This window comes from Botryllus schlosseri, chromosome 3 (assembly GCF_051294905.1).
Source record: "Botryllus schlosseri isolate E-star chromosome 3, Bs_hap1, whole genome shotgun sequence".
In the NCBI taxonomy this organism is placed as follows: Eukaryota; Metazoa; Chordata; class Ascidiacea; order Stolidobranchia; family Styelidae; genus Botryllus; species Botryllus schlosseri.
In genome coordinates, this window is record NC_137238.1 from 35459210 (window position 1) to 35484787 (window position 25578).

The 25578-nt window shown below is 40.4% G+C and overlaps 2 protein-coding genes and 1 long non-coding RNA gene across 3 annotated transcripts in view; 1 reads left to right on the top strand and 2 right to left on the bottom strand.

Annotated features, from left to right (window-relative positions):
* Positions 1 to 2381: 2381 nt before the first annotated feature.
* On the top strand, positions 2382 to 17178 carry LOC145435145 (uncharacterized). Its single transcript, XM_080312439.1, has 8 exons — positions 2382 to 2702; positions 3434 to 3576; positions 4179 to 4292; positions 6271 to 6384; positions 7196 to 7348; positions 10323 to 10531; positions 13768 to 13916; positions 16904 to 17178. Exons 1-8 carry the CDS (start codon positions 2590 to 2592, stop codon positions 17115 to 17117), a joined length of 1209 nt encoding a protein of 402 aa, XP_080168565.1. The 5' UTR covers positions 2382 to 2589; the 3' UTR covers positions 17118 to 17178.
* LOC145435168 (uncharacterized) lies at positions 7696 to 9184 on the bottom strand. Its single transcript, XR_013913729.1, has 2 exons — positions 9068 to 9184; positions 7696 to 8291 (listed from the first exon to the last, which is right to left on the bottom strand). It is a non-coding gene; the product is annotated as an uncharacterized LOC145435168 (long non-coding RNA).
* Positions 17179 to 20270: 3092 nt separating the features above from the next.
* Positions 20271 to 25578, bottom strand: part of LOC145436412 (proteasome subunit beta type-7-like) — a 73237-nt gene continuing 67929 nt past the window's right edge. The window contains exons 2-8 of the mRNA XM_080313758.1: positions 25462 to 25553; positions 24872 to 25051; positions 22666 to 22813; positions 22280 to 22388; positions 21743 to 21801; positions 21279 to 21433; positions 20271 to 20506 (exon numbers count right to left, since the gene is read on the bottom strand). Coding sequence (XP_080169884.1) covers positions 20392 to 20506; positions 21279 to 21433; positions 21743 to 21801; positions 22280 to 22388; positions 22666 to 22813; positions 24872 to 25051; positions 25462 to 25523 — 828 coding nt within the window. The 5' untranslated portion in view covers positions 25524 to 25553 and the 3' untranslated portion in view covers positions 20271 to 20391. The remainder of the gene's footprint in view (positions 20507 to 21278; positions 21434 to 21742; positions 21802 to 22279; positions 22389 to 22665; positions 22814 to 24871; positions 25052 to 25461; positions 25554 to 25578) is intronic.

Sequence of the window (25578 nt, forward strand, 5' to 3'; positions counted from 1 at the left end):
GTCGTTCGACATCCTCCTATCTATTCATTACATCGCATTGTGTGTTATCGCATTGTACATTGTGTGTGACTTGTTCAGATGAAAAATATAACTCAATGATTATTAAAAAAAGAATGACGTCATGGCATGCATTGCGTAAACGATTGCTGGGCAATAATGGCGCGTGTTGTACGTTGTTGAGATATATATCGGGATAATAATCCCAAGTCCAATTCAAGGTGACACAGTCAACTGCATGCAGTAGGGCACTTTTTTATACTTATAAAGCGGAAGATTTTGACCTAAAAAATCAAAATGTTGACATTTTTTTCCTTGGAAAGCTTAATTTTGACCAAATTTTGATCTCATGCATGTAAGTTAGGTGTTTTTCCACATAATGTTAGAATTGTGCTACTTTTCTTCAATTCTGTTTGTCCTTACGAAGTAGTTTAGCCTTGAAAAATTTTCTTGACTTGAAAACTGGCAAATATTTACATGAAAAAACTTTATTTAACTAAATCTGGACCTATGAAGAGTTCCAATCACGCATTATAGTAAAAATTATTAAAAGTTGCTGTAGTACAACGAAAGATATAGGCCGACTTTCCTACATTCTCTGGTAGAAAGTGTCCATCCTAACTAGCTTGCCAATAATGGAGAAAGAAAAGCTCAACAGCAGCAGTTGTTGGCTGGCAACACTGAAGTTGTGCGTACACTGCTGGTGACACACCGTGTTGGTCCATCTGACAATGTTGTCTACATCACAATTTTTCAGCATGCGCTTCTTGATATAAGAACCAATGGCCTGGCCACGCAATCTTGCTTCAGTTTGGTTATTGCGGTACGTTGAGCACCATGTCAACCTATTTGTTTCATTTGACCACTGGACCACGATCAGGTACATCGACCTCACCTTCCGTCACATGGTCATTTTGTCTATGTTATTTTATATCTTATATTACTTTTCATTCAGTGTGCACTTGTACATTGTACAAGTGTGCAACTGTGCGGGCGGGCGTCTGGTTTTAAAGACTAGGCTACTCCAAGTCGTTTCGGCGCCTTCCTATCTACTCATTGTATCGCAATGTTGTGATGTATTGACCTGATAAATTGTTAGTAATAAAGTGAACTGAATGATGATAAGTCACCAACATAGTGAACATTCAGCGCTTGCCAAACGCGCGATGCATATACCAGTTGTTATTGCTGTCATTCATGTCGAACGGAGTCAAGATTCACGATAGCTAGAAACACTCGGTAAAGGACGCATACAGTGAACGCTCCATAAAGAGAGGGCATTAATACTATATTACAGGGGTGGGCAAACTGCGGCTCTTTGAGCCTTTGACCGTGGCTCTTTAAATGATTGCACAAATGAACATGCTTTTCGTCATTTAGCTAGAAAACTTTGAAGGGGCACTGCACTCTAAAAATGATATAGTCTCAAATTGAACGGCAAAACGAAAAAAAAAATGGCCGCAGCCGTTTTCTTCAGAAAGCCACCGTAATGGAGCTGCAATATATTGAAATGTCCAGAGGGGTTTCACGCTCCAGCAGTCACACAGAGATCGAACTTTATATAGTTGTCAGCCGATGTTATGAAGGAAATATGTCGTACACGCTGAGGTGGTTTAGATACCGCGTTCAACGGAAGATGTTCAGACAGGAGATTTAAGTCGAAATCGGGCCTAATGTATATGTATTCTATTTTTTTAGGACAGAAATAGATCATGTCCTATTCTTATGTATAAAACATAGTTAGACATGATCTATTACTTTCCTACAGAAATAGAATACACTAGGCCCGATTTTGACGTCATATCAGCCGGGTTTCAAACATCTTGCAACCCAGATATCATCACGCAATAATAAACTTCATTCGATAGCCCACATTTCATTGTGACGTAATAAATTCGTATTTTTGAATTTTAGTTTTCTGGCTCTTTTAAACTAAGATTTTTGATATGCGACTCGTGCATGAAGTAGGTCTGCCCACCCTTGCCACATAAAATCGCAGTCTATATTTGTCATAGTAATACTATATATATATACCACTTGCATATCAGAGGTATATGCATAAGTGCGGCCCGTGAATGAGTGCCGATTTGAAATTGTGTCTTCGGCGGATGAAAATAATAAACACCGTTTTTTTACACTGTTTCCGTTGAAATATTATTATCCTTCTATGCTAGTTGCCGGAAATATTCGGTTTAATTCCAATGTGCATGTAATGTTCAATTGTACAAGTAAACTCTGTACTCCCACGAGTCTGCTTTTGCGTGTAATTGGCATTGTATCCATCGTGTTACACAATGATTGCAACAAGCCAATCATCTTACAAGCGGGCTGCACAGTTTAGCAGTATAGCGCTGCGCTTTGTTTAATCAGAGCAGTATGAGACCGAAGCACTACATTTGCAGAGCGGTAATGTGGCTAATATTATATTACGAGACCCTCGCCTTTTGATTGGTATCGTCCGTGTTAAGTTCAGCTAATTGCACTGCTTCTACCAGCGAGATTTTCGGGGTTAACACTCTATGAACAATTCGTCGCACGTTTTTCGTTCCAGTTGCTAGTTCGGTTTGCTTGTTGTAGTGCAAAAGGCTAAAAATGGAACTGGGCAAACCAATGAAAGAGAATTTTCTGCTCGATAATTCTATAGCTTTCGTCCAACACGGATCGTACGGACCCGCGCCGAAATGTGTGATTGATCAAAAGATAAAGTGAGTTCGCTTGTTATTGAGTACATATTCTGCAAAGTATCATATTACAGAGCTCTCCTAGTGCGCTGCGAAGCAGAACTTCGTGCAAAATGCTAAATACCGTCAACCACTACTTGCACTCTTTTGCTGCGTACCGCACACAGAGTCGAGCTCGAGTATACGTGTAGAAGATTGGCATATTCTCTTCTGAATGCATGCCAATGCTACTGATTTCGTGCTGTTAACTCAATATTGTTTTAATCTCGAGTTTTCACAGCTGTGCTAACCAGTTCTGAGTCTCATTAACTACGGCAATACAGAACCGGGTTGCCAATGTTTGCAATGCTATGTTTCTGATACAAAGCAAATCTATGGAGAATATTTCTTCAAAGAAGCTCTGCTTCTGATTTCAATTAACTATTGTTTGGCTAGGTTAGGCTATTGCCTTTTGTATCTCTGACAAATTTTTATCCATACGGCTTTGATCTGCAGAATCGTTGATAGTTGAAAGGCACTGATTTTTCGATAGGATTGCAGCGCTGCTTCTAATTTCAAGTAACTATTGTATGGCTAGACTAGTGCCTAATGTATCTCTCTTGGCTATTTTAGGCCACAGGCTTCGACCTGAACAATTCTTCATATTTGAGAGGCAGTAATTGTGGATAAGGAATGCAATAATGTCCATCTACTATCTCGTTTGCATTTCCAGCCATATTAAACCGCTGCCCGGAACTGCAAGACATTTTTTTCAGATACATTTACGAACAAGAGTCTTCACCCGACGATTGGTTTCGTGTCAAACATCCGCAATATTATGAAGAATCCTTGTCTGCTGCTGCCAGGTTCATCGGAGCTAAACCCGAAAATTTGGTACTCCTGGACAATGTAACGACCGGTAATTCTAAGGTTCTTATTGTGTACATTTTATAATAGGAGGTTTACCGAACAATGTTTGTCTCACAGTGACCTAGCTGTCATACGCTACTGTCGGTGTTGGATGATATAGATGTTTGCCAATGATTTGCTGGTGTGTTTAAGGTTGTCATTTCAACACAAAGTTTGTATCACTGAGGAAAGGTTTTGAAACGATCCACATTGACCTGACATTGCATTAAATTCTGTGAAATTTTTAATGTGATTAAATTACACTGAAATCTCAAGTAGTTGCTGACCATTATACTCCTAACGACTGCCAGCTGAAAATATTAGGGGTTTATTTCAAAAGAAAATATTATTGAATTGAAATTAAGAAAGTGTGTGTATAATGAGAAATACAGGACAATCCTTTATCCTTATACCGGTACTTTCAATTATAGGATGAACATAAATGTAAATAGAGTTTATAAGATATGCATCCCATGGTAAATTGTGAAGAATTGATATGCCATGAAAGAATATTGGCGCGTAAATTTTTGATTGAACTGCTATTACTGGTCATTGTAAATCACTTTATTTTCGAGAAAGGGGTTGTTTTGATATTCTGTATTACTATTTCAGGTATCAACACCGTCATAAAGAGTCTTTCTTTCGAACCAGGAGATAGGATCATGGTCAATAGCCATACTTATGGTGCTATTGCGAACGCAGTCAAGGAACAGCATGATTTCAAAGGTAGATTATAAATATTTGTTGTATAATTTCACAGATTTATATCGTGGATTTTGCAGAGGTGTCCGTGCTTTTGAACTAGCTCCTCTCCATTTTCAGTAATTTTATCTGGTAGTTTGATATTTCAAATCACTTCAACCCTTTCCGTTCTTAGGAAATGCTCAAATATCCAGGAGAATATGGCGCTGGTAGCCAAACAGCAGAAATGTCCCGACTTGTCACAAAATTTTTATGCCTGGGCAATGCAGGAGACCACCCTGGATGGATTTTCCAATACAAATTTTTAGATCCAGTTCAGAGTAGTTCAGATATCCTTTGTGGGCTTTCAATATTTACGTGAAAATTGTACAGATTTGCGAAGAAATGCAGCGAGATGTATATCCGTAACACCAGATATGCATATCAAATTATCTGAGTGAAAGTGCTATCTAATTCTACGAAAGTAATGTTATCACGATTTGATTTTTATGTAGTTCATGCCTGGTCTTGGAGGCCTTGAAGCTAGCAATTCTAGTGTGTGCTTTCATTATACGTTAGGCTTACCATACGTCCTCTTTTAAGAGGATTTGTCCTCTTTTTTGACTTTTTTGAAAGTGTCCTCGGAGGACGCCCTTTTGTCCTCTTTTTTTGAGATTTTGTCCTCTTTTTGAAAATTTAGGTCAGATTTAGAGCAAATTGCGAGTGATATGCCGTAAATTAGCACAGAAGTGAAGCTCCGGCGGGTATTTCGGAGTGAAAAACGGTGATTTTAACTCTGAGCGAAAAGATGACCTTTTTTTTTTTTTTAGTCAGCCGATCACAAAGTGGGAAAAATTAACCGGTTTTTGAGAATTTTACTACGGTATTGCAAGTTGCAAGTTTCTGAAAAAGTGTCCTCTTTTTTGATTTCCAAAATATGGTAAGCCTATTATACGTATAATCGCTTTTCAGCTATATTATCGCAATTTGTCCTATATGTCTGGCTCATGACATGATTGGACGAGACGAATCTGCTACTGTAAGCTCCTGATCTGTAATAAACTGCATTGCAATTGCCGAATATTGCTATGTAGGCTACTTAGATGTCAATATATAATCATATATGAAGAGCTTCTTGGAGGTACAATTGATTAATATGTCCGTCCATTAGGGCTCTTCAAAAATGACTTTTTTCTCAAATCTCACTGGCTACTTGATAAAATTGTTAGGTTACCTAATTTAAGCCTACACACCAAATTTGGTTCAATTCCAACCAGTAGCCGCATTGCTACAGGAGAAGAAAGTTTCTATTCATTATATAAAAATAAATAACAAAACTTTGAAAATTTTCTGTTCACCCATGAAGGTGTTAGGTTGTCTATAGAAACGATGTTCTCTCTCCAAATTTGGTTGAATTCCAACCAGTAGAAGCGGAGTTATTGCCGTCGAAAAATTTGGATTTGACTAAAATAGTATTTACGGTGGGCACCACTATAATAAATAATTAAAGAATCGGTCACCGTAAATACTATTTTTTTCATAATCCAAATTTTTCTACGGCAATAACTCCGCTGCCACTGGTTGGAATTGAACCAAATTTGGTGAACATCGTTTCTATAGACAACCTAACACCTTCATGGGTTGAACAGAAAATTTTCAAATTTTTGTCATTTATTTTTACATAATAAATGGAAACTTTCTTCTCCTGTAGCAATGCGGCTACTGATTGGAATTGGACCAAATTTGGTGTGTAGGCTTAAATTAGGTAACCTAACACTTTTATCAAGTAGCCAGTGCGATTTGAGAAAAAAAGTCATTTTTGAAGAGCCCTAAGTCCATTGTCCATTTTGTGATTTTCCCTCTTCACATTTTATTGCATGCACAGCAAGAGAAGTAGGCCTATGATATGAATATATTATTCAATTGTATATTGAAGTTCGGTAACTGCAACTCAGGGTAGTTTGTTAGCACCTAGGAAGGATTTATTTGGTATCTTCTAACAGTCATTTTTCCTACGTAACAGGAGTTGAAATCGTCCATGTGGAGATTACTATGCCAATAAAATGTGAGGACGAACTCGTGGACGTCTTTCGCAAAGAATATGAAAAGCATAAACCAATTAGACTGCATGTTTTCGGTAAGGAGTTTGTACTTTGCAGTCAACATTGGGACAACTAGATATAGTTCTAAGTTGTCAAATTAGACCAGGGGTTTCAACCCTATTTCGGCCGTGGCTCATTTTCCGATGAACCGTAAATTTTCTGTGGCTCACGTCTTAGTCTAGAGTCCTAGTCCAGCTCAGTGCGGGGTTATCATCGACGGCGCTGACTTGCCTATTTCTATAAAATATGCGAATTTTTTGTTGCAATTCATATTCAAATCTGGACATCAAGCGAGATGAAATCGCGCGAAGCGCAAAGAAAATATATAAGTTCAATAAATCTTCATTACACAACTAATGAAATAATTCTGCTCCCCTTTGAGCTTCTCCCGATTGGGGGATGAGGTATGGCAGCTACAGTCATGTTTGTCCGTATAACTCCTCAGTACATTATGACCGTCCGCGGTTCCACGGACTACTGAAGTTTCTGTCTGCTGAAGTTTCTGCCTACTGAAGTTTCGATGTCGGAACATCCGATCAAATGATACAATCAATTCATGCGAATCTACGTCAATTACAATGATTTCAAGGCTGGAAATTTTTAGACTAATCCAAATATCAATGCACTGCGCTAAATCACCAATCCATTGCGATTCGTTGCGGTTGGCCATATACTTTCATAGGAACTTGATAATTTCATAATAAATTGCAATGATAGCTATTTTTCTATTACAATGATACGACCTGAAGAATTACTGTAAATCTATATTGAATTCACTCCAGTCCGCACCCTTTTGAACGGCTGGCGGATTTTTATACTAGATGTTCAATGTTGATACTATTATAGACCATATCACCAGCACTTCGGCATTGGTGTTTCCTGTCAAGAAACTGGCAAAGCTGGCTAAAGAATATGGTACTCTGTCTTTGATTGACGGTGCCCACGCGCCTGGTCAAGTGGATCTGAATGTGGAAGATATTGGGGCCGATTTCTACTCAGGTATGCATGCATATTGCATATTCTTGGATAGCTTCCTCTGATGTAACTATATGCCGCTTTTTGGTAGAATGTGCAGTGAAAATATAGTAAAATGTTCAAGTATTATCTGATTAACTAGGGCAGGGGTTCTCAACTTCCCATGTATAACGGGCCGCATTTTAGCAGCGAATGACGCTGCGGGCCGCAAAACATTATTACCATGCATTTGTGGGCTTCTATCAAATTTTGGCTACTTCAGCATATTTATGAGTCGTATAAGGGCGTCTTGTCCATTTGTATGCATTCTAAAGCATTAATGGACAACGTTCGTGAGTTTGCAATTGCTGTTTTTTGTGAGAATATGTATCTTCCGGCGTCGCAAGTATTGTATTTTATTGATAAGATACGACAGTGGTGCTTATAGCCTTGTGAGGCTTTGTGCTCCATGATAATGGCACGATGACAATTTCAAGAGTTCAATGCATTTGTTTTTGACGACTTTTTCTTCCAGTCTCTCTTCCACACGTATTCATTCATCGGATCTTTGCTGTCGACTTTCAAGTTCGGCTCAATGTACTTTCTGGGTTTTTTACGTATCTGCAATCGCAGCCAGGTCGGCGGCGTCGCAAGTAAATCACTTCATGGAGCGGGTGCATTGCATTCATTACCAAGTCAGTATATCCACTTTGAAACCCTCCCTCCAGAGAACGGAACGCTCTGTTTCAATGCGTGAGCGAGCAAGCATAAAATCACGGTCACTTTTTCGTGACAACAGAGGTCATTATCACTTTGAGCTCTCAGTGATATGAGAAGAAGTCTGTCGTTTCGGGGTAATTTCTGAGCAAACCAATCATCCCATGTCCTTTCCTTTCATGACTGGAGCACTCCACCAACAGAAGTCAACTTTATCAAGTTGATGTTTTTCGCTGGCCCCTTCCCAACGCTTTCCTTGCCAGCATTTCTTCTGCAAATATGTTCACTCTGATAAAATGCACCAAGAAAATTAGCTATATACAATGTCTGTGAAGTCGGTGAATAAGTCCAATGCTAGGATAAAGTAGTATACGCGGCAACGTGTTTCAGAATATGCGATTAAAGGTCGACTGGCTACTCTTTTGGTCACGGTTGAATCGGACAATTTCAGCCTCGAAATTTCTCAGGTGATGTTGTCCTTGCTGCTAAGTATCGGAAACAGCGAATATTCGCACGGTATGTTAAAGTATTAGTCAAATAACATCTTTTCTAGCAGATTTCTTGGGTTTAGCGATATTCCGATGCGTCTGTAACGTCGTCGGCAATTTTAACAATTCCCCGAACTATGGATTGCTGGGCTTGACACGTAGGTAGCAACGTTTCTTCTAAGATGAGGCGATATATGTAACCTAGAAGAAACTTTCGTGGTATCATTTCAAGCTTCTGCGCTTCGTTACGACAACTGTTCTCCGACAAATATGACAAATATAGGTTTTCAATTTATAACCTATATGAGAACGCAAATTCATTGTTCCACGCCGAGATGCAAACCCAGTTTTCGCCGTTCCTTCCTTGTTCTTGTTTCTGTTAAAACCATCCGCAGTGAGTGCAGCACTCTTTTAAAGTGTACTATGGAGCGGTATTATCTTAAACCAGAGTTCAGACCAATGTTCCCTTCAAGCTGCGCACGTGCGCGGCCGCACACTGCTGACAAAGTCGCCACATACAGAAAACCTGTGCCGCGCACAAAAAAGCTGAAGAGATTACCTTTCTTTCAGTCGTTACGCACTGTTGTCCAAGTGAACGCGGTGAGTTGGTGAGTGCGCGCAGACTCGTGAAGAATTAAAGGAAACATTGGTCCATACCAATACTGATCCAGAACAATAGCAAAAACTCGAGAACATATCAAGAGACCAGAACACGACAAAAATGGGTATTTTAAACGAAACAGCGACGGTTCGATTAGAGAGCTAAGTAGCTAAATTAATATGCAACAATGCTGTGCCAGTAGTAATTGCGTTCATAATGAAAGAGGCCGCGGGCCACGGGTTGAGAACCCTTGAACTAGGGTTACGATATGTCCTCTTTCAAGAGAATTTGTCCTCTTTTTTCAAGAAATATAAAGTTTATTCGGAGGACGCCAAAATGTCTTCCCTTTTTCAAGATTTGTCTTCTTTTTCTCGAAGTAGTGAAAAAAATACGTGTCGTACTGAACGACAGAGTGGGCTAAAAAGATACGAATAAAGACGGCCCAACGGTAGTTCCGTTCCGACAATTATTGCTCTGAGAGTTTAAATATGTTTGCATCGCTTTTACGAGATAAATTATGATAAAAAAACTAGGCGTAATAGCCCTAGTATCACGGTAACTGAATATTTTCCTAAGAACTCGCACTCATTTGGTAAAGTCATCATCAATCCCTATTGCAATTTCCAATTGCGACCTCGAATCAAGTGCTAAAAGCTATATGCTACCCCTCAACTCAATATACATTTTGAAATGACTTACTGGAGCACTCCCGTGCCTTTGATGTTAATTCTTCCACATGCGTGTGATTGAATAGCAATTTATGGCGTTACTTCTACTTCTACTTGAGTAGCAGCCCAAATTATTTTGGCAACCTCTTTATATCATTACTTTGCGATCAGACCCGGGAAACTACGCAATTCTATTTGTCTAATTAGCCTGATTTGAGTGAAATGCCGATAATCTAATTTGTGAAATGTTTCTTTGCTCTAATTTTAATCTGATTTCTGATTCTCCTGCACATTCTACATGAGGACTGTATATTACGAAATGAGCCTACCTTGGTTTACAGACATTTCACATTCTCGTGCTACGAGAATGAACTCTACTTTGATATGAACTGAACTCGTTTTTTGTTGTATTTCCTTTGTAATTAGGAAGTTGATTCAATTTCCAAGTCGTTGCGAATTCAGTAATTTTACTTCGAAACAATTTGGATACGCTACAGTTTCCTAGTTGCCTAACTATGTGGTATATCTGCTGTTATATATTTCAGCTGATTTCTACAAATGGTGCTACGTCGCGCGTTCCTGTGGATTTCTCTGGCTCTCTCCGGATCAAGCCGGAAAGATACGTCCGCTGGTGACCTCTCACGGGTACAAGCAGTCGTTGAACGATCAATTCAACTATTCCGGCACCAGAGACTGTTCCAGCATGTTCACCATTCCGCGAGCACTGCAGTTTTATGAAGAAATCGGTGGCCTGGTAAGCACTAATCTTGACAGGGAATCAGTACTGCAAATTTCTGTTTGCGTGAAAACAGACCCGTGTTTTCTATGTATCAAGACAATTCTTTTCTCGAAGAGATGCTTGGAAGTACAGTGTAGTATATTTATTATATTCCTGTGTATTGTCCACCAACACTCGCCAGTAGTGGTCGCCAACGAGTAGACAACTGAAAAAGAGTCGCGTCACCAAACATGATGCCACAGGCATGAAATTCGAATATCCGAAGCAAACAGATGGCTTTAACCAGTGGTTCCTAACCTTTTTGAGTGTTGGAGCCGCATTTCAAACTTCAGGGTGCGTATGGAGCCGCATGGAAACACTCGAGTAGGCTATAGACTACTTGCACGGAAATTTAAAGGTAACTAGCCTACCTCTGGATCTCGCCATCCAGCTAATTCACTAGAGCAGGGGTTCTCAACTTCGCATGTACAACGGGCCGCATTTTACCCGCAAAAGACGCTGCGGGCCGCAAAACATTATTACCATGCATTTGTGAGCTTCCATCAAATTTAGGCTACTGGAGCCTATTTATTAGTCGTATACGGGCGTCTAGTCCATTTTTATGCATTTCAAATCATTAATGGACACTGATGGACAGCGTTCGTAAGTTTTCAATCGCTGTTTTTGTGAGAATATGTATCTTCCGGCGTCGCAAGTAAATCGCTTCATGGAGCGTGCATTGCATTCATTTCCAAGTCGGTATATGTACCTTATTATTATCATTTCACACGGTATTACTGTGACGCTTATCGCCGTTTAGGCCTTGTGCATCTCAACACAGGCACTTTTTTGTTGCAACAGAGGCCATTATCACTTTGAGCTCTCGGTGAAATGAGAGGAAGTCTGGCGTTTCGGGATCATTTCAGAGCAAACCAATTAACCCATGTCCTTTCCTTCCATGGCTGGTGCCCTCCACCGATAGTTACAGAAGTCAACTTTGTCAAGTTGATGTTTTTCGCTGGCGACCTCCCCACGTTTGCCATGCCAGCATTTCTTCTGCAAATATGTCCACTCTGCTAAAATGCGTCAAGAAAAATAGCTATACAATGTTTGTGAAGTCGATGGATTCGTCCAATGATAGGCTAAAGTAGTATACGCGGCAACGTGTTTCAGAACATTCGATAAAATGTCGACTCTTCCGGTCACGGTTGAATCGGACAACTTTAGCTTCAAAATTTGTCAGGTAATGTTGTCCTTGCTGCTAAGCAGTGTTCCCCCTAATTTCTGACGAGTCTGCGCACATACTCACCAACTTACTGCGCAGACCCTTGGACATTGACAACCGCGATTTAAGACTATAAAAAAGGTCGTCATTGCTGATTTTTGTGCCCAACTTAGATTTTCTGTACGCACAGATCGTGTCAGCGCTGCGCATTTGCGCACGTGCCCAGCTTGGAGGAAACATTGCTGCTAAGGCCCGGAAACAGCGAATATTCGCACACTATGTTAAAGTATTAGTGAAATCACACTATCTCTAGCAGATTTCTTGGGTTTAGCGATATTCCAAATCGTCTGCATAACGTCGTCGGCAATTTTAATAATTCCTATAGAACTATGGATTACCGGGCTTGACGCCTAGGTAGTAACGTTTTTTCTAAGATCAGGTGATATGTAACCTAGAATAAACTTTAGTGGTATCGTTTTAAGCTTCTACGCTTCGTCACGACAACTGTTATTCGACAAATATGACAAATATAGGTTTTCCATTTATATATGAGAAAGCAAATTCATCAAATTCAAGCTGCGCGCGTGCGCGGCCGCACACTGCTGACAAAGTCGCCACGCACAGAAAATCTGTGCCGCGCACAAAAAAAGCCGAAGTGATGACCTTTCTTTCAGTCGTTACGCACTATTGTCCAAGGGAGCGCGCGGTGAGTTGGTGAGTGAGGGTAGACTAGTGAAAAATTAACGGTCCATACCAATACTGATTCAGAACAATAACAATCTAAACTCGAGAACATGTCAAGAGACCAGATCACGTCAAAGAATGGTTATTCAAACGAAACAGCGACGGTGTGAGAGCTAAGTAGATAAATTAATTTGCAACAATGCTGGGCCAGTAGTAATTGCGTTCGTAATGAAAGAGGCCGCGGGCCGCAAAATGTGCCTCTGCGGGCCGCATGCGGCCCGCGGGCCGCGGGTTGAGAACCCCTGCACTAGAGAGACGACATATAAAGGAAATGTCTATGACCAGCAGCACTCAAGATACATCCTTGCCTGACGCGTATTCATCCACGCGTTTGACGCTAGTCTACAAAAATACTCTCTCCCAGTTTCCAGAATCGGCCTTATGGGCGGCTTTAGACAAAACTAATATCCATCATTTTAGCATTCATATAAAGCAGGGTTGTAACCAAGTCACAAGGCTCCGAGTCACAAGTCAATCTCACTTTTATATTTTTGACTCGAATCAAGTCGAGTCATTTTCAATTCCCACCGAGTCAAGTCCGAGTCCAAGTCAGCGAACAGAGGATCGAGTCCGAGTCATGGTATTATGACTCGAGTCCGAGTCCAAGTCATTGTTGACTGCTCAGTTTCCAGTAAAAGTCTTCCTAAACCCACTTTGTTAACTTTGTTTGGTGATATTGAATGGTCCGCATTTAAAATATATCAATTTTCCTCACTTTTAGCAGTTTCTGGTCACATTTTCAAGCACCAGTACCAACAAACGAAATCCCAATAGTGTGTTGGCTTCGAAATTACAATGAAATGTCGGTCTTGGCCGTCTGAATATCGAGTCAATGACTTGCTTCGAGTCATGCGCAATGACTCGAGTCCAAGTCGAGTCAATACACAGATTGACTCGAGTCGAGTCGAGTCATTTCCGTATTTTGAGAAAATGACTCGAGTCGAGTCATCTGAAAATCGTGACTCGAGTCTGACTCGAGTCGAGTCATGACTCGAGTCATTACAACCCTGATATAAAGAAATGGTCTATAACTATTCATAGAAAAAAAACTGTCGTCTATTTCTATTATATATTTTTGTGGCATATTTAGAGGTAAATCAGAACCGCAAGAAGGCTACCTTGGAGCCACATGCGTCTCTAAAGAGAGCCGCGGTTGGGAATCACTGGCTTAAACTCAATTTACTGTCTTTAGATTATATGTGATGTAAGATTGAGATTATATGTACAGGTTCATAAGACGCGGTTCCTTTGTAATGTCGGATGCCTGTCTTGAGATTGTATATACACATTTTGATCATTTCAGAAAGCTCTACAGTCGCATGCTGATAAAGTTCTTGGGGTTGCGTGCAAAAGCCTGGCCGCCGCTTTAGGGACAGGAGAAATGGATGTGCCAGATTCCATGAAGGCACCGTTTATGCGTCTGGTGCGATTGCCGATTGACAAACCTGCTCAGTTAGTGTTATTATTGTTTTTAATACGCCTTTCATAAGATGCCTTGAAAGGTGAACTAGCCATGGCTGAATCTAATTATCAAGGGCGCTTTGTGAATGAAATAAGCTGGTAACACCAGAGCACTGGCGTAGCAGCATCTGTTGCCGCCCCTGGCTCTCGATTAAAATGCCGCCCCCTAAGTAGACCGCAGCAAATTTCGACATAGATTCCTGTTCAAGCAATCTTGTCAATAAAGATAATTACAAATAATGCGCCGCGTTTCAGCGTCACCGTCTCAACGTTAATAAGACAAAAAATAGTAAAGACAAGAAATAGCGAACGAATGTATCGTGCACATAGGGGAGGCGACGAGTGACGCAGTGTGTAAATCAACTGTGCTGCGGCACCAATGGTGGTTAGTCCGAACCCATGTTCAAGCTGGTTTCTATGTGTCGGAGGTTTATCTGGGCTTTTCATCGCTGATCCCGCTGTACTAACAGTGCTGTCTTGAAAAGACCCAGAAACACAATAAGCCACGCTGCACAAAGTCGACATGCGAGGCTAGAAGTTGAATGCATGAGGGAGTGAAATGAAGGGCGAATAGTGAAATGAAAGTGAACGATCGCGAAGCGCTTGAAGAAAGACGCAAATATCAAGTTTACTTAAAAAGAGAAGGACACTGAACTGTATAATTTCCATGTCGTGTCGATGCGCAAGGCCTAACAAGCGTCATTGAAATGCCTTGAATTCATACTAATAATAATAATATTGTGCAAATAGAAAATCAATAGCCGCCTCAAAACATAACATTTCGGGCTTTCGCCGAAACAAAATCAGCGATAATATCCTCACATTCAAGTTTTTGAACGTAGTCTCTTTCAATAGACAGATTGGATAGAGCTGATAGGCGATCATCATTCATGGCAGAACGTAAATACGACCTAATCAGTTTGAGCTTTGAGAAGCTCCTCTCACAGCTTGCAATTGAAACATCAATGGTCAGATAAAGTTACAAACACGAGCATAAATACGGTGTCCAATCAAGTAGCTTTGCATTAAGTAACCACTGTAAAACATCAAACGTCGTTGCACTATACGATAAAACTTGGTTTCACTGCTCCGCACCAGCGTCTTAAATCTGTCAATTTCCGCAGCTAACTCCAATAAGTCCACCTCGTCGTCAGGAGTGCTTTTAAAAGCGCTGGTGAATAAATTGAGACTTTCGCTTTGCAGCAGCGCCTGGGGATTAAAAATCCAAACATATCATTTAAGTGGTGTATGCCGGTATACCTAGTTTCAGCTTCAAGTTTAAATCTGCTTCTGTATTTCTGCTTGTCTTGCTTTCTTCTTCTTTCTAAAGAAAGCTCCACTCTCTTGACACGTTTTATTTTCGAGTCCTAATTAACACTTGTATAAATTTAGGCACAATCTGTCAATCTGACGTTTATTACCAACTTAAGCAATTCCAGGACTGGTTTACCTTCACAGCTATCTCGGTCTGCTGTACCAAATCGTAACTCAAAGTATAGACCACTAACCTACGAATAGATGCGCAACTTAGTTCTCACACTTGAATACGCAGACAAGCCTACTGCTGAGCCAGCTAAAAGCAGCATAATTGGTCTTAGTTATCCTGTAGTTGGCAAGGCCCTCCGAGTGCTCAAATTTAACAATACTGATCTTCATCGAAAGCTATTGGTGGCCTGATTCCGGAAATACAATTTAAATGCTAGTCTGAAAATCGGCGTAGTTCCGAATAATCGCTCGAAATAATTTCCATTATCATGGCCAATTGGTCATTGTGTTGCGATTGTTAAGAACAACCGGCCATGACGGCTATTTCGGAGTGGTTCCATTGCCATGTTAACTTATTAATTCGTGTTTACGGAATCAGCGCAACACTAGCTTTCGATTGAGACCAGTTTGATTAAATTCAACTCGCGGGACGCCAGCTACAGGACTACCAATAACGCTGCTTTTAGCCGGCTGGTACAGCCTCATTTTGCCGCCCCCTTCGAGCCCGCCGCCCCTGGCGCAGAGCCAGAACCGCCATGTGGCTGCTACGCCAGTGCACCAGAGTTGGATCAATTCAGTTCAATCACAATTTATTTACTCCCTTGCATGTTTAAGTTACATTACAATTATAACTCTTTTATGCTAAAAATATCAAATTACAATTACAACATGTAATTGATTAATCATATATTCAACTTCGGTAGGGAGGCGGTCTTTGACAAACGTACCGACGTAATTAGCAGCAATCACAAGCTATTCATGTTTCATTCATGATGCGTAAAATACCCTTTGATTAAAAAAACTCGAACGTTTTCGAACTATTCCTAATCATGAGTAGGACGCACTGAAAAATATGAACACAGAAAAAAATTTAGGCGACATTTAACAACTGCATTTCTAATTGTGGAGCGGCTTGATGTTGCATATCTTGGTTCAGCAGTCAACAACAGATTTTTGAACGTTTCACTATCTACAATACTTTATGGTGACTGATCACAAGCTATTGATTTGAGTAGAGCTTTTGTTAATGCTTTTTGAGAGGCATCATATGAAGCAGATCCCTGGGAACAAGAAGTTTAAAAAATGACTTGATAGATGGTTGACCCTGGTCTAATTATAACGGTAATCTATTCTACTATAATTTGTTAAATGCGTCTTTAGCTCTAATTATAATCTAAATTTTTTTTGAAACTCCCTTAGGAGAACTGTATTGTGAGAAACAAGCCAGGCTTACTATATAGACATTTGTAATCCCCCGGCTTATGGGGATGAAATATGTTTCGATATGAACTCAACTTTATTCAATTTCCAAGTGTCCACGAATTCAGTAATTGCAATCGAATTTGGGAAAAAGCTGTGTAGCTTTAATCCTTTGGGATTTGGAAAAGCTGAAATTTTCTTGGTGTCGACTGTCCATTATGTCCAACTCTGGACTGCTGAAACAACAGCCAAGATTCCAGCAAAGTAGGCCCTACATTGCGCAATCTATTCAGGTCTTTAAAGCGGTTCACGACTCATGACGACGTTCGCGAGGCGTTGACGAACATGGGAACGTACATCTCGCGCGAAAACAAAATCGAAACGATGTTCACCTTCATCAGCGATGTGGTATATGTGCGATTGTCGGCTAACGCCTACACTAGCGGCGAGGACTTTCGAAAGCTTGAAGAAAGTTTAATTCTTGCGAAAGACCATTTTAATGGCTAGATATTCTGTGGTATGTTACAAATACATTGATAATGTTTACAAATACAACGTTGCAAATGTATATTGTCTATTCTCTGTATTCGTTTCTTTTCTGTTACATTATGCACAGTAATCCTAGTATTGGCTATGCAGATGGGAGAAGTTAAACTACGGTCTGTGGCACTACACGACGATGGTACCTACTCAATGACAAGTGGCGATTTCCAAGACATATCAATAGCCTACTAATCCGTAGTTTCAAGTAGATTTTGCTGTTGATCGGCGGTCGCTGCTTTCGAAATTGCAATATGTATCTTCGCGACTAGCGCAAAATGACTAATGACACAACAAATGAGTGCGATTAGGGTTGCATTTAAAACAACAATCAATTTAAAACAATAAACATGTTTGAAACGAGGCCCAAATTTAAAACATGTTTTTTATTGTTTTTGATGTTTTTTTTTTAGGCAATGAAGTCATAAATAATCAATTATGATGTCATAGTCGATTGACTTTGACAATTGAAAATATAGGGTAAAAATAGCTCCTATGACGAAATATATGTATTGCTGTTGCTATTGCTGTTGAACCGACTGTTATGAGGATTACAACCATCCCATATCAATGTACGTCGACTCTATCCGGTTGTAATTATCCGCAGGCTCATACAACATGTTTTTTGTAAAGTATTTACACAATTATGACATAATTTTACAACTTGAAAAAAAAACATTTTTTTTAAATACCTTTATTTAAAACACTGTGTGAAACATGTTTTAAACAACGTGTTTCAAGACACCGTTTGATTTAAATGCAATCCTAAGTGCGATGATCGAAAATATATCCCCTCGCCTTGAAAAAAGGGGCTATTTCGCCAATCTCACTCGACACAAACAAACCCAAAAAATAGCCTACATTTTATTCTACAGCAGGGCTGGCCAACCTTTTAAGCCAAAAGGCCACATTAGATTGACGAACTGTTGCGCGGGCCACTAGCCGCACGAAGCGCGAAAATTTTTTGAAGTTCACAGGTCAATAATATTGTCACCTGACTATATTGCGGGCCTGTTATATATCTCTGGGCTCAGTTTGCAAGGAATGGGCTATTGGCGTCTGGACATATCGATATCGAAAGTTTCGACCAACATGCGTCAATCATTTTGTGCCTATGGTTTCATAGTCGACGGTCTTTCTGCGAGTGCAAACGCAAAGTCGCATATGTTGAACGACACTCTGTCTCGTAATCGCGAATATAGTTCGATTCAATCTGATGTATTAGGTGTTCTTTCATTTTCACAAAGGGGCAATAATATTAAAAAGGAAAGGAAAGGACGTAGTTTATTTTTGTCCTTGATGTTTTTGCGGCATATACACCGACTCATGATATACTTACACACGATCTGCGCATATGCATACCATGAGTGCATGATGTGCATATATGCCGCTGGACAAGGAAGTGCAGATATAGCCTTTACGACTTTCTAAGTCATGCACCACCCCTCCATGCTATCTCAGTAATGCATGAGCGCCAAGCAGGGAAGCCATGGATACCAGTGTTACTATAATCAGGTCTTTGGTCTGACCCGGCCGGGAATCGAACCCACGACCTACCGATCAAAAAGCCGGACGCTTAACCATCACGCTATTTTGATCGGCTTACGCCGAGTGACAACATGTTGCGGGAAGCGTGTAGAAAATTTTTACATTTGATAAATCTATCACAAATTATTCTGCTTTATTGTAGTCTACGAAGATCTACCAATATGTGACTAGCTCATGAATCTGCCAATGCGTCGGAACTGATATTTTTAGTCATCTCATCTCCAGTGTTGCGGCCAGACTAATAAAATTTTTGGTTGGCCTCACAAGTTCACAATCTGTGCAATCCATTTTTGATAACATTAGAAATTTCGGAAATTACCTCGCGGGCCACTCAAAACCTTCTCGCGGGCCACGGGTTGGCCGGCCCTGTTCTACAGCATACAAACCGTAAAAATTATCGTGTTAATAATTAATAATTGTCAGATTCTATTTTCATCTGAACAACACACGCACACAATGTACAATGCGATACACCAGTTGCGGTCTCGTGACCTGGCATCCACCTCGGCCTAGTGCCCGATGTCAGTGCCGTATAGGCTAGTAGCCTCTGGGCGAACAGGGCTCTGCGCCATGGGCGACAAATGTTTGGTGATAACCCTTTTTTTAGTCCACACTACAGAAGTACTGAAAAAGGTGGGTAATGCGGTATTCGAGGCGAAGTGATCACATTTTTTCCAGGAACTATATATTGAAACTATTTCAAAATCCGGGCGACATTTTCAATGAAAGCCATGGGCGGTCCTATGCTCCTACGCCACTGCCCGATGTTACAGTTTTTTTCGATGTTACTCTCTATGCCGTGGGTCTTCCAATTCCTTGTGGATACGTTCTTTCAACGAACCTTTTCTGTCTGCTCTGCGACGCGGGGAAATGGAGCCCAGATCAACCTCCGACGCGGAATCGAGCACGCGTAGCAGACGCTCATCGTCACCACTTCGCTAAATTTCCTGTATCGCTAGTCGCTAGTAATTATGACCGTTTCCCTTTTACAAGTGCAACAAAAAAATCCCAAAATTGCTTTTGTACATAAAAAAATTTAAGAGGTTCTTTGAGGTACAAAACTTCAACAATATTATGCAAAATATAAGTTGTAAAAGTAAGCGGCTCTGTTTAAAAAACTAGAAGTGGAACGAGCCTAAAACATTACAACTCGAGTAGTATGTAGGCAAAACACTCGTCAGTACTCTGAATGCCAAGATTGTTATGACTCAACTCGTTTCTTTCAATACGGAAAATGACTCGAGAATATTTAAGTTCCCACACGATCGGTGTTTCGTCTGCCAGAAACCGTTAAGAGGTGAAAATTTGTGTAATATGAATAAGCAGTGGATATCACCAAGCGGAGTTATAAAAAGTGGGTTTCACAAGACTTCAACTCGAACTGAACAGCCACAACACCAGGACTCGGTGGTGAATTCCAAATGACTCTAGTCAAAACTATAAACGAGATTGACTTGTGACTCGGAGCCTTGCTGCTTGGCTACAACCATGCTGGATGCACAATAGCACATCACACGCTACCTTTCCCTGTGTGTTGTGTGTGCAGCGCACTCATTTCAAGCAAGAAGCGTCTTACGAATAACACAATCGCAATTTATTTCAAATTTTACACAACGTTCAAAGGTGAACAGTACATCACCGGACCGGGGTCCAGTTGAGCCGCAGAGTCAGTCGTCGATAGTAAATTACACGGCTAAGTCGTGTCCATCTGCTCTTGTACGGTTTCGGAGACGACATCAAACTTGACGGGCTTCACGGTCTTGGAAAGCACCGCAGTCGTGCCGGGTTTAAACTGATATTTCCCTTGTCTGCAATACACAATATTGTGAGTGCTCCGGCATAGCTACGACTGTGTGCATGTGACGCAGTGCTACATAAGCATCGGAAGAGGAAACTTCCAAGAGTGGCACTTTCACAAAGTCAACTAGGCTAGGTCTTGATAGATAGAACTAGATAGATAACTCTAATTCTAAGCTCTGATTAGGTTCATATTATTACCGTTAACACTCGATTTGGATTCAATTTCTCAAATCATTGTGCCATGCAAAATATATAGACAAAAAAACACAACTATTATCGAGATCAGGGCTGTAACGACTCGAGACCGATCAGTCTTTGTCACTCGATTTGACTAGAGTCATTTTTTAATGCGTAAAAATGACTTGACTCGAGTTAATTTTTGCATTGACTAAACTTGTACTCAGGCCATTGTTCATGACTACAGCGGCCAAGACATAATTTCATTTTAACTTCGAAGAATAGTTAAGTTAACGAATGATCATTGGTATTTCTTCGATCAGTCACGATACTTGGAAAATAGGTCAAAAACTGTTAAGACTGAGGAAAATTGCAGTCGGTGGTGAATTGAAAGTGGCTCGACTTGACTCGAGTCAAAACTATAAAAGCGAGATTGACTTGAGACTCGGAATCTTATGACTTGGTTACAACCCTGATTTAGATTGATAATGGCACAGACATTTGCCATTTTAAGTACTTGCGAATCCAGCAATTCTAATTCTAATCTGAATGAAGACTCAACATCTGGAGTCACCAAAAAACTATAAAATTAACTCGACCCACCTGACGCCCTTCTCATTGGCGACGTCGTAGGGCCGCAGATATTCCACTTTGTTGTCTTTCTTGATGACGCAAAGATCTACGTTGGAACCGGAGCCGAGGTCGTTGAAGATACCGGCGGCAATCGCGTCGCGCACTAGCAGCATGGCTTCCTCTTTCTGAAATCATATCTCCAGAGATAATTTATCAACGAGAATCATAGTTTCGATAATATTTCCCATTATGGGAGCCTCGAAACCTCGATTAGTCGTAATGGAGCATACAAAACATGTACGGTACTGCAAAGCGACATATGTTAGTGGAAATCATATATGATATTGAACCAAGTGCAATGAAAAAGGTATGGATGAAAAATACTAAATAAATAATCTTTATGTCATTTAGAACCACCGGTAACAACGTTGTTTGAGGTTGTATAAAAAATACAGTTTTGAACTCCAGTATCTATAAATATATAGTTATCATACCTTCATATTAGGCCTGTAGCGTGCTTCAAATGTTGCCATCGCAGCCAACGAGCCAGATCCTGGAAATGAATTCAAGATTACTGTATTGCTAAAGATTTTGCCACGTCATACGTAACGATGACAAAATAAAAGTGTTTCCATTTCTAACATCACATAATGATTATTGTGTGTATTGTAAATTTGCATCGTAAAATTCTAGAGCGGTATCTATTTTCCCCCAATCCCAAAGATAATTTCGTCACATAGGCGATACAAACAGACGGCAAACTACTTTCTGCCTAAAATATAAAGATTTAAACGCAAGTAGTTATGCCCTCCCCCCCAAAAAAAACTGTCCAGCAAAAGAATAATTAGTTAAAAAACGTAACCCCTCGAGTACGTGGTGCATACAGGATTCCAGGGATTCACCGATTAAATTGTTAGGTTGCCAGGGCCAATTGATATTTTCGAATTTATTATACAAAATAAAGATATAAAAAATTCGGAAAAAGCGTTATTTTTGAACAGCCCTACCGACCACTTATGACAAACACTCACCCATAGTGACGTACGGGAGTTTGTCCGTGGACCCGTGCGGGTGGATGCTGTATAGATGAGGTCCGGAATGGTCCACTCCCCCGAGGACCAATGCGGCGCTGACGTGACCCTATTAAAAAATGCAGTTAGAGGGTGGGTAAACATTTTGGGAGCTTACGGCAGGGTTGCGATGACTCAACTTGACTCTAATAAATAATGGTAAATTTTCTCTTGGTGGCGAGGAGCGTATAATTACAGTACTTGAAGAAAATCATCTTTCGCTACTCTACTCAAATCATTAGAATTGATACTCCATTCAGTTTTGAGTACGGGTTCTCAAATCATTGCGCTCAGCCCGAAGCATGCCACGTCAACGATACAAACACAATTCTCGAATCAATCTCTACCTGGTATTGAAACAAGTACTGCTTCAGCATTCTGTTGGCGGTCACCACCCGTGTCGGCCTCTCCGTGTCCAGTCGATGGAGAGAAAGGTTGGACGCGATCATATTTGTGGTCATCTCCGTGTCTGCGGCTGTACCGGCTCCACAACAGCTAAACATGAAAAAGGCAATTTTAGAGTCACAGTCGATCAAATTTTGGAGATATCGTCAGGGTTGTAACGAAGTCACCACAAGTCCATCCTACTTTTATAGTTTCGACTAGACTCAAGTCAGGAAGCAACAGGTCGAGTCATAGTGTTGAGACTCGAGTCCAAGTCGCTGTGTTCCCGGCGCGTTATCGAGTTCAAGTCTGGTTCAGCTCGCTTCTTAAATGTCCCAGGCCTTGCATAGGGATGTTCAAAACTACCGTAACTTTTTTCCACCGGATTCCGGGGATTCACTTCACTGATTAATTTTTCAAATTGTTGCCTAAAAGAACGACGCGAAACAATTTTTGTTTACTTCCAACCGGTAGAAGCGAAGTGATTGCAGTTGAAATTTGCAAAAATAACATTGACGGCGGGTAATCCCAGAGCTAGGAATGAAATACTCAAATAACTTCGCTTCTACTGGTTAGATTTGAGTCAAATTTAATCAGTGCATCACCAGAATCCTGAAAAAAAGTAAAATCTGAGCAACCCTACCTCGAATTCAGAAATACATAAATTTTGCACAATTGACTCAAGTCAAGTCGAGCCATGACTCGAGTCATTACAGTATAACCCTGGATATCGCCACATTCTCTAGTCACAAGTTTCACAGTTGGTCAAAGTAGAAAGCATTACTAAGGTAGACGTAAAATTGTAAATTTGTAATCAATCACAAGTAGAAGTAGCAATTTCTTACACAAAACTACTACAAGTGAATGGCATATTCATATTGAAATAAACCCGAATATTTTCGGCTGACACTCGTCAGGGGCAATCGCCAGCAACTACCCCTGACGAGTGTCAGCCGAAAATATTCGGGTTCATTTCAAGTAGAATTTCTTTTCGATGGCCTATTATGTCCCCCTGTAAATTTTGATCAATAAAACAGTATTGAAAAGTGGGGATACAATTCCAGCTAGAAATTCAGTGCCTGCAATTCAAATCAGCTGCGATTCGATTATGGGCAAAGTCGAGTGCCTGAGCGATTTGAGTCTGAATCGAGTATTAGGTTAGTAGTCATGTATCGCTCACCTGGCTTGTAACGACTCCAGTCATTTTTTCAAATGCTAAAAATGATTCGACTCAAAATCAATTTGTGTATTGACTCGAATTGTACTCGAGTCATTGTGCATGACTCGAACCAAGTCATACGACTCAATACTAGGACGGACAAGACAGATAATTCGTTGCAACTTCGGAGAATAAAAAAGTCACCACATTATCGGTATTTCGTCTATCAGTTCTGATACTTGGAAAATAGGGCCAGAAACTGTTGGGACTGAGGAATATTACGATATTATAATTGCGAGCCATTTTATATCACTCGAGCAGAGTTGAAAAAGGGGGTTGAACCGGATTGAACTCAATAATGAACAACGAACAGCTGAACTCAATAATGAACAGCGAAGAGCTGAACACAATGACTTGGACTCGAGTCAAAACATAATGACTTGGTGGTGAATTGAAAACGACTCGAGTCAAAACGATGAAAGTGAGATTGACTTGTGACTCGAAACCTTGTGACTTAGTTACAACTTGAAACCCTGTCACTCACCATGATAGTGTGAAAGCTGCAGACAGTTTACATATGTCACCTTATAGGCGATCACAAATGATACAATGCCAGTTCTATAAAACATCTAAGATACTTCGGTATTTATTCAACTTGGATAATTCGCTGTCCTGCACTGACAATGATAAGGGTTGATGACTTCACAGATACGTAATTTGTACCAAAGTGTGTAGCTTTGTACCGCATGTTTTGGAGCCTGTTATACAACCAAGAATCAATTTATGTTTCAAGGCTTTTACCATGGAAATTAGCATCGAAACAAGTTAATGCTCGTTGATATATTAACTTTCAGTAGCAAGGAACGCATCATTTCAGCACTCGTAAAAAATCCCCTCAATACTGCCTTGAATCATTAGAATTATTACTCGATTCAGATTCAAGTACTCAAACCGTTGTGCCCAGCATTGATTGCGAGCATCGCTACGCGTGACAGAGCGGTCATACTTACTAGATGTTGGGAGCGATGTAATGTATTTTCGAGCAATTTTTATCGGCCACGATCATTCCCTCCGTGGCCCGCGTGTCAGCGCCTAGGATAACGCCGTCTTCGTAAACTAATCCCACAATAGTCGTGCCCGTCTTCACGGCCCTTGGCAGCGCATGACCTTTTTTCTCGAGAAACGCATTTCTAAAAGGAGAAAGTATATTTGGTCGATAAGAACTGTCACGGACACCAGATGCTGACGAAGTAGTCATTGTGGGTGCAAAAGTATAAATTTACGAAACGCTATAAATTTCTACTCAAGTGCAAGTACAAGTATCGATTTTTGAGGCATGTCAAAAGTACTTGAAGTGGAAGTATATTTCGCCGAAAAGAAGTGTTACAAATATCAAAGGCGGTCTATAGGGCTGTTCAAAATTAGTTTTTTTTCAAATTTTACAGGCTACTTAATAAACATTGTTAGTTTGACTAAAATAAAACTGTACGTACACCAATTTTGCATCAATTTTAACCTATAGAGGCATTGCTATATAAAAAAACGTTTTTTCAAACTGTAAAACAGATTTTTCAACTGGACAAAATAAAATTTTTCTCACCTGGTATAATTCTCGAATGAAAATCCGCCGTCTGGTGGAGTCAAACATTTTACGGTTGCCATAGCAATATCCTATTATTAACGAACGGTGCTAAATAATATGACAAACATATTAATT

Bases quoted from the DNA above. Each gene is read 5' to 3' on its own strand.
- LOC145435145 (XM_080312439.1), top strand. From the start codon at position 2,590: ATGGAACTGGGCAAACCAATGAAAGAGAATTTTCTGCTCGATAATTCT. The intron at 2,703-3,433 runs GTGAGTTCGCTT...CATTTTTTTCAG, and splicing joins GTGATTGATCAAAAGATAAA to ATACATTTACGAACAAGAGT. The intron at 10,532-13,767 runs GTAAGCACTAAT...TGATCATTTCAG, and splicing joins ATGAAGAAATCGGTGGCCTG to AAAGCTCTACAGTCGCATGC.